The 9,936-nt window shown below is 37.9% G+C and overlaps 1 protein-coding gene across 1 annotated transcript in view; it reads right to left on the reverse strand.

Moving 5' to 3' along the window:
- Pkhd1 (PKHD1 ciliary IPT domain containing fibrocystin/polyductin) overlaps positions 1 to 9,936 on the reverse strand; it is a 480,627-nt gene that overhangs the window by 283,456 nt on the left and 187,235 nt on the right. Inside the window, exons 40-43 of the mRNA XM_031366970.1 lie at positions 6,930 to 7,121; positions 3,832 to 3,957; positions 1,020 to 1,076; positions 145 to 275 (exon numbers count right to left, since the gene is read on the reverse strand). Of these exons, the coding sequence (XP_031222830.1) occupies positions 145 to 275; positions 1,020 to 1,076; positions 3,832 to 3,957; positions 6,930 to 7,121 (506 nt within the window). The remainder of the gene's footprint in view (positions 1 to 144; positions 276 to 1,019; positions 1,077 to 3,831; positions 3,958 to 6,929; positions 7,122 to 9,936) is intronic.

The following is a 9,936-nucleotide window of genomic DNA, read 5'->3' on the forward strand; positions in this document are numbered from 1 at the left end:
AGGTCTCCCACATTCCCGGTTCGTGGAAACCCACGCTAGTAGGAAGCTGCTGGTCGGTATCCTACATGATGCTACTGTGAACTGCTGGAAGGGATCCTTATGTGCTATCAGTTTATGTTCTCTTGGTAGAACCAAAGCTCTTACCTCAATTACATTGGTGAGACTGAAAGTGTAGATGCCAGCTGGGGCCAACATTTCAGAACTGGACAGTCCCTCAGCCCCAGAAACACTGATGATCACATTGTTTCTTATTGTACTTCCCTGTTCCCACCAACCTAATTTGAATAAAAGATAAATCAAACAAAAGCGATTTATAATCAATTAAAATGTATATAGCTCATTACTTTTAGACTCTGTTTATATAAACTATATTTCATATATATCATATTACATTATTATGTAGTATAAATATGGCACTGGAGATAGTTCAATGTCTAAAAGAAATATACTATTCTTGCGAAAGACTAAAGTTTAGTTCCCAGTACTCATATTAGGCAGCTCACAATCTTCCATAATCTTCCCGAACATTCCAGCTTCAGGGCTACTCTAGCTCCCTCTTCTGGCCTCACAGGCACCTGCACTCATATGTACAACATGATGCACATACATTCATACAATTAAAGATGAATTTTAAAATATATGTATATCTTTGATGAGGGTTGAGAGATGTTCTGATCTGTGGGTACAACAATAGGTCATCATGAACCATTTTAATTCCATGTCAATTTAGCTAAATAATAGTATTGTTTTTGATAAGGAAAGAAGAAAAACAAACAAGTCTTCTCAAAGTTGAGTGGAATGGAATAAGATAGTTAAGAGCAGGAAGGAATTGGGGCATGAATAGACTTCAAATATATTATATGAAATTCTCAAGAATTAATAAAATATTTTATGTACCATTAGAAAATTCAGTATGTTTAATTATTTACAATAATTATCAATATAGCATGACATCTGCCTATAAGTTATGATAGTCATAGATAAACTAAAATGAATTCAAAATAAGTTTACATATTTACCATTTTTTCTTCCAGTAACAGTCTCATTAATGCTAAACCTTCTGTCCAGGTAGGACCCTGAGAACAGAAGATCATATTGCTTTTGAATATTTGATGTCACTCAGGAAAGCAAGAGGAAAGATAACATTATTCCCTGTCTGGAAGATTTTTATCTACGGAAGATATTTATCTATTAGGCAGAGGAAAAGGTACATGTTGTATGCACTATAAGTCTTAGCATCTTATGGATCTGGTTTCCTTTAAAGAAAATAATCATAGGAATAGACCTTCTATTTTAATTATAGATGTAGTCTAAGTAAACAATTTCGTTGTCCAAACTTGGTAGATGACCCTGGTTAAACTCAATGAGTCACAAAAAACAAAAAGACATGAATGTGAGTGAGAGACTTGGAGTGTACGATAGGGGGAGAGGTGGGAGGTAGGAGGAAGTGGGAACAACCAGATTGCATTAAATACATGCATAGAATTGTCAAAGAATAAATTTAGTCAAAATATAATAATGAGCACACTGCCTGGTTCTCAACTTGTATGGAAATGGGCTAGATAGGATGAGGTACCCAAATAATGATAATGGACTTGAAGAGCAGGAAATGCCCCAACCATATGACACAAAAAGGTATTATTCATTCAATTGGATGAACATTATATGGATAGTGCCACAGAACCCATCATTGCTAGGATTTTATTTTATCTGAGATTCCCATATCACTTAATAGATCCAAGCTTATGATTGTTTTTAGACACGATTGAGAACCTTATAGTGAATTAAATTATAGTGAATTAAATATTTTAATTTCCTTGATTATAATACAAAGGCAATCAAGAGCAAATAATCCACTATAACCAAAGCTAAATTCCTGCTACAGGTGTTGTTTTAATTGCCTATTCAGTATTACTTTCTGCTAAAATCATATTGTTCGGATGACATCCTAAATATCTGCTTAACAGTCATAGACTCATATTTATAGAAAAAAGTAAACCACAGACAAGATTCTATCTGTTGACATGGCTTCCCTGTGGCCACCCTTCTCTAGTCAAAAGGCTCTGTATACCTGATGACCCCTTGTTTCTACTCTTTGCCTTCAAAGCAGAGTTTGTTTTACGTAAGCTCATAGGATCCATATTCCGTCACTAAACACCATCTAATTTGGGATTATAACCTTTTTAGCCTTTTATCTCAAAAGGTTGTTCTTAACTGTAACATAAGCTCCCCACCTCCATCATGTCACCAGGCTCACTTACAAATAAAGCACTAACAATTATAGCTCTGTTTTTAATTTCAGCAGAAATCCCTGGTATGCTTTTTACATTATGAGATAACCAGAGACTGCTTATTCATTCACTTCTTTCAGCTGACTGTCCTGCATGGAGCTATCAATACAAATGCAAAGATGACAGTGTCTCCCAAAATCTGGTGGTAAAACAAGATAAATCGGATGGTCAAAAGCGTGACACTTAATTTTAAGTTGAGAAATGCTAACCTGGAGGTGTAGAGGAGAGAGAATGTTCCGAGTGAGTAACTGTTAGGAACAGACAGAAAAGACTTGTGCAAAATCCATGGAGCACAGCAAAGTATGAGCTTTGAAAAGAATGAACTATTATATTTTTGGTTGTGAGCCTAGCCTTTAATGTCTGAGCCATGACAGGAGCCTGATATAGCTGTCTCCTGAGAGGCTCTGCCAGTGTCCGACTAATACAGAAGTAGAGGCTCATAGCCATCCATTGAACTGAGCACAGGGTTCCCAATGAAGGAGCTAGAGAAAGGACCCAAGGAACTGAAGGGTTTGCAGCCCCTTAGGACAAACAACAATGTGAACTAACTAGTACCCCCAGAGCTCCCAGGGGCTAAACCACCAACCAAAGAGTACACATAGTGGGACTCATGGCTCCAGCAGCATATGTATAGCGGAGGATGGCCCTGTGGGACATCAATGAGAGGAGAGGCCCTTGGTCCTGTGAAGGCTCGGTGCCCCAGTGTAGGGGAATGCCAGGGCCAGGAGGCAGGAGAGGGTGGGTTGGTGATCAAGGAGAGGGGGAGGGAACAGGGGATTGTTTTAGCTTTTGTTTTTTTATTTTATTTTATTTTTGGAGGAGAACCTGGGAAAAGAGATATTGTAAATAGAGAAAACATCTAATAAAAAATAAATAAAATAAATAATAAAAAAAAGAATGAACTAAAATAGCTCCTGAATCATGACAGTTCAGAGGAAGAAATGAAAAAGATCAAGATGAGTTTACACTAATCAGTTGGGGGGAAAAAAATCCCTGACAGACCATCCATCTTTAGCCCAGCTAAAATTTTTGGATTGCTTTCTAGGAGTGATATGATGCCAACTGAGACTTCTAATTATCTGAGGCTAATTCTAATGTCTGGTCTTGAACCTACAAGAACAAAAGTAGAAACTCTGCGAGCAATGGCTGGCTAGCTCTGAAACTCCAGCCTCAACCCATCACCGAAGCTCTTCCGTGCAAATTCAATTTTAAAATCTTTAGCCAACATATCCCAAGCCCAAATATCTGAGATCATACATGGACTAAGAATAATAGGAAATTACAGCAGTAAATTCTAAAACCTCCCATTAGACATGTATTAACCTGACTTCAACTTTTTAATGATTCATCTCCTATAGATACAGTTTAGGAAGTGGTGAGTAAATGTAAATTGGGATTTTAAGCTAGGTCCTATTAGATAATACTCAGAAAAAAAAAACCAATTTTATACATTTAAAATTCAACAATTTGGGAGAATGCTTTATGAGAGACTGCCCGTCCTACTTAAGAATGTATACATTAACCAAGCGAGTTTACTTACCCAGCAGCAGGGCATGACCTACAATCTTATAGAATATATTACTGTCCACCTTCAGGCCCCAGGTCCTGTGCATGCTGAGCCCTCTGCTGAAGGAGCCCCACACTGAACAGCTTTGGAGATAAGAACCTGAATAGGAAAGTGTAATGTGAACATTTCATTCACACCTTAGAGTCTCCTCTGAGTCTGTTGACCATATTCAAACAAGATATACCATCACCAAAATATATTTTCCACACAAAATGGCACAGCCATTTGGAAAAAAGAAGCAAACAAACCAGAGAATTGGGTAGTCAAGGCCACTAGATCATAAAGATTAAACTCGTTGAAATTTAAGACACAAATACTAGGAAGCGTTTATCCAAGAAGGAAAAAGTATTGCCAAGAAACAAAGCCACATGGCTGTCAAGAGTACTACCTATTCAATGCCCTCTGTCACAGTATGGTAGAGCAGAGGTCAAAGGCCTGATATAATTTAACCTGGATTATTAAAAACTATATCTATATACAAAGTTGTGGCTGTTATTTCTTGGGCTATAAATCAATGTTTATGACTTTCAGCTATTCTAGTTTAGTTTCTGTTGCTGTGGTAAACACATAGGCACAAAGAAATTGGGGTTAAATGATTTATTTCGTCTTATGGTTTACAGTCTAACACTGAACAATCCATGGCAAAAATCTGAAGCAGAAGCCGTTGAGGAAAGCTGTTTGCTCGCTTGCTCTCCCATTGACTCATGCTCAGCTAGTTTTTCATACAGCCCATGGCCACCTGCCCAGGCACAGTACCGCCCACAGTGGGTCGGGGCATGATTGACAGAAATGCTATCCTGTGCTGCACAAATGTAGCTGATAGCCAACATTTATTTGTTGATGAGTCCAGGACATGTGTCATTATTTGGGGTAGATACACAAATGAGATACTGAGGCAGAGTCATCACTTTCTTAAATGTCAGCATCATTGAGGCACCTTCCTCTATACTGTCATAAACTAGTTCTCAGGGCAATGTTAGGCTCTGACATTAATTTGAATTAAGAATATCAGGCCAGCATGCACCCAGACCCTCACTGGATGATGATCATGACTGATCTTGGTGGTCACACTTGGAAAAAATAAAGCGTTGCCTCCATTTGATCCTGTGGAAATATATGTGTATATACATATACATATATGTATATGTGTATGTATGTGTATGTGCATTTATATTGTATATATATGTACACATTTATGCATCTATATAACAGAATCTCATTTTTGCATGTAATGTTGAAATTAAAACAAAAGCATATTCTGCTATATGCATAGAAATAAGGCATTTCTATGAACTAACTTCTGAACTGAGTTTATAATCTTGTTTTTTTCTTATTTTTAAACAGATAAAATTTTAAAGTTATCTGTACCATAGGTTTCTTTAAAAAATAAACCTACTTTTGCTATGGACAGTTGTTCCTCTTTTAAGTTTATACTAACATACATGCTTTTTCCTGTTTGAAAATAAACTGTTTTATAGTCTGTATAAAGATGAAACATGAAGATAGGAGGGGGAAGATCATACAATAGAATATGATGATGGGAGATAGAAAATGATCAAAGTATGTTATATGCCATGAATGAGATCATAAAGAAACCTATTAGTTTGCACAATTAATAAATTTGAATAAAAATGAAAGGTAGACTATGTCAGTCAAGACATATTAGTTAGCTTTATCCTATTATGACTTTTATCATATGAGAACTATGTTATTGGTACAGTATCTTTCTAAGATAAATCACTGAAATAACCAGGTCTTAAATCATGTACAATTAAAACAGAAAGCCAAAGTTAAAATGTTGGCTGATAGTTAACACCAAATATGTTTCATAAATAATGTAAAAAGTATCAAAGATAAATCATTTCTTTTTGAAATATCAGTTCAAGTTGTGCATCATTTTTCTTCTCAGTGACTGTTAGAAATTTTAAGTGTTTCTCAAAAAACAAAGAACAATAAAACACTCCCAAAAATTTTTAAAGTAGAACCCAAATAAGTTTTTCATTTGTTTTATTTCTGTCCCTTTTGGACTTTTGAGTATTCAACATATTGTTGAATAGGTTTAAACCTTTATATATATTTTTGAAAATAGCTATTCCAAAACTGTCTTGATACTGGGCAAGAAAAGCTTTTAGGGAATATGTACCTAATTTGCAAATTAAAAAATAATATAAAAATACAGATCAATGTGCTACCAATTTTACTCTAATAAATAATTCAGAATATGCATATTCCACAGTATGTTTGTTTACATGTAGCCTTACATGTGGTGAACTGTACAATAGCTATATGCACAGTCCCTTGATATCTTTATCTATCTTTTTAAAATGACAAGAAATTAACCTTAATATCACAACATACCTGTTAACTTGAAAATTTGTAAAGATAAAACAGAACTACAGTAAAACCAAAATGAGTGCTTTCGTTAGAATTCTGATTTTTAGAGTCACATTTTGGGGACAGTATTGTCTGAGTGTGGTGACACAGGTTAAAAGCTCTAAAAACAAACTTCCCTTGTATTCTCTTGGGCATAAATTTATGGGAGCTTTTGTCATAGCAGAATGGAGAAGGGTTGCTTTGGTTTAATTAATATTTATATCTAGTATACTGAGTCTTCATTTAAAGGTATGGTGTAAGTATCGTATCTGTTCGACACTACTGTAAAAATCTGCTTATACAAAGCCTTATGTTGACTATAAAGAAAATATCCAGTTTCTGATGAGATTTTTTTTAAAAACACCAATAAATTAACCCCTTAATAATTGCTTCTTTCAGAAACACTGTCTACTGTGAAGTTTTTCCCAACTCTGAAACTCTATCAAAACATCTCCCCATGAGAACACACTGTGCACTTGAATACCTACTAAGTTCTCATGCACCCAAGTTGTTCTTGCAAGTAAGTGTAGCACTGATACCCTCCATGTAGCATTTGCTTGGGTGCTAAAGTTTGAAAAGCATCTAACCTGAAAACATGTATTCATCTCTCAATTACCCAGTCCCACATATCACCATCACATGGTATCATCAACATAGAAGAAGAGGAAAACTAGCTAGACCCATGCTGCTTCTCCTACCTCTCATAGCTCCCACCAGAGTGAGTGAGCTCAGATGCTTATGGAAGGACTGTCCCAGGTCTCGGAACTGCACTCCCTTCAGTTTAACCAAGCTGGGCTCTTCTGGGAAGGACTGAATGATGACTCTGGCCCCCAAATCCCTGGTTCCCAGCATCTTCTCACTCTTAGAATACAAACAGTGCTTCAGGTTACCTAAAACACATAACAATGTCCAGGGGAAAACTTAGAGCATACTTCTAGACAAATCTCTGTTTACAAGATTCTCTCTATATGAAGGACAAATCCCCGTCTTGTTTCACTGTTTTAGATTTCTCTCTTCAGATTGTTTAAACAGATCAAATTTTTAGGACATGATATGGGCCCTTGTGTTCTTATTTCCAGAAATGCCCCCCCACCCAAGCTATCACCTTAATTACTATAAGAAAGGGGGCAGATTACAACCCCCAAAGCCAGGTAAACTGGTGGAGACTTCAGTACAAAAGATAACCTGTGGAAAAGGTGTAATAAAATGGTTCATTCATATCAGATACTTTGGTGGAAAGTTGTAAGCCCTGAATGCTCGCATAGCAGTTTCCAGTCTTGAAGTGCCTCATGGCATTTCCCCCTTGACTCCACTGTTGTGTGTTTGCAGATTTAGTAAAAGTGTCTCCAGTGAAATGGCAGAGGACTCCAGACAAGTTACTGAGAATCTTTGCCAATCTATTTGCTTAGCTATCTTCCTACTAAAGAAAAAAAAAAAACCCACCTGCCCCTAATGTATAATTATCATTGCTATACTGTTAAGAGTACAGCACTCCACTGAGGGGTTTGCAGCCCCTTAGGATGAACAACAATATGAACTAAGTAGTACCCTCAGAGCTCCCAGGGTCTCAACCACCAACCAAAGACTGCACATGGAGGGGTCTGATTGTTCTGGCAGCATGTGTATAGTAGAGGATTGCAAATTCGATCATCAATAGGAGGAGAGGACCTCGGCCCTGTGAAGGTTCTGTGCCCCAGTGTAGGGGAATGCCAGGGCCAGAAAGTGGGAGAGGGCGGGGTGGCAGGCATGGGGAAGTGGGAGGCAACAGGGTTTTTTTGTTGTTGTTGTTTTTGTTTGTTTCTTTGTTTTTTGGAGGGGAAACTGGGAATGGAGAAATTTACATGTAAATAAAGAAAATATCTAAAAGAAAAAAAAAAGAGTACAGCATTCCAACCTGTGATGCTTAATAATAAGAAAATAGTCCCAAAATGGAAAAGTTGTCTTCAGAACTGACTCAGGACCATCCATATTACTTCTGAGGCCACACTCAGAATAATCAAAGATGACCTAATTTGGATATACTCATAGTTCTAATGTTTGTTGTGATAAAAACAATTTAGGGGAGCAAAGGGATTATTTTATTTTACATTTCCTGGATACAGTCCATCATTAAGGAAAGTCAGAGTAGGCACTCCAACACAGACCAATACTCAGAAGAAGGCTCACATTCAGATAGCCTTCTTATATAGCCCAGACTCATCTACCGAGGGATGGTATCGCCCACAGTAGGTGAAGCTTTCCCACATCAATTTTCAGTCAAGAAAATCTCTCATAGACATGACCAATGTCAATCTAATACTGGCAGTTCTTCAAATAAGGCTGCTTCTTCCCAAAAGACTGGAGGTTTTGTCACATTGGTAACACTAACCAGCATACCTACACACCCATCCTATTGATAAACTCAGGTTAAATTCAACAGCACAGTAATGAACAAAAGAGGTAGCAATTGATCAAACCAATGTGTCACTTTCTGCTGAATTACAAAGTCTAATCCTTCAAAGAATTGACCTATAGGCAGTAAATGAAGAAATGCTGTGTATTTTGTTTGTTTGTTTGTTTTTGTTTTGTTTTTTAATTGGATATTTTATTTGTTTATATTTCAAATATTATCTCCTTTCCTGGTTTCCCCTCTTCAAACCCCCTACTTCACCCCCCTTACCCTGTTTCTATGGGGGTGTTCCCCCATCCCCAAACCCACCCCACCTCACTGCCCTAGCATTCCTCTACACTGGGGCAGCAAGCCTTCACAGGACCAACAGCCCTGCCTCCCATTGATGCCAGATAAGTTTCCTTCAGCTCCTTCAGTTCTTCTCCTAACTCCTCCATTGGGGTCCCTGTGCTCAGTCCAAGGGTTGGCTGTGAGCCTCTGCATCTGTATTGGTCAGGATCTGGCAGAGCCTCTCAAGAGATAGCTATATCAGGCTCCTGTCACCAGGCACATCTTGGCATCAGCAATAGTGTCTGGGTTTGGTGTCTGCATGTGGGATGGATCCCCTGGATCTATCTGGATCCATCTGGATCCATCAAGTCTCTGGATGACCTTTCCTTCACTCTCTGTTCTACTCTTTATCCCTGTATTTTATTAAGACAGGAGTAATTCTGGGTTAAAATTTTGGAGATGGATGGGTAGCCCCATCCCTCAACCAGAGAGCCATGCCTAACCTCTGGATATGGTCTCCACAGGTTGTCCCTTCCCTTTGTGGGGTATTTTGGCTAAGGGCATCCTCATGGGGTCCAAGGAGGCTCTTTCTTTCCTGGCATCTGGGATTTTGTGGTTGCTAGTCCCAGTTCCCATTCCCCATTCCCCATTCCCCATTGCTACACACCTCTGTTCAATTTTCTGACCCTCTGTATATCTCCTCCATCTCCTCCCATACCTGATTCTGCCCTCCTTTTCCCCTCCCTCTCCTCTCTTCCTCCTAAGTCCCTCCTACTCTCTACTTCCCTAGATTATATTTTTCCCACTTCTAAGTAGGACTGAAGCATCTACTCTTTGGTCTTTCTTTCTCTTGAGTTGTCCTTTGGTCTGCCTTTGGTCAGTGAGTTGTAGCATGGGTATTCCACACTCTTTGACTAATATCCACTTATCAGTGAGTACATAGCATGTGTGTCCTTTTGTGACTGAGTTACCTCATTCAAGATGATATTTTCTAGATCCATCTATCTACCTGTGAGATTTTTTTTTTTTTTTTTTTTTTTTTTTTT

Source organism: Mastomys coucha, unplaced genomic scaffold (genome assembly GCF_008632895.1).
Source record: "Mastomys coucha isolate ucsf_1 unplaced genomic scaffold, UCSF_Mcou_1 pScaffold14, whole genome shotgun sequence".
Taxonomy (NCBI): domain Eukaryota; kingdom Metazoa; phylum Chordata; class Mammalia; order Rodentia; family Muridae; genus Mastomys; species Mastomys coucha.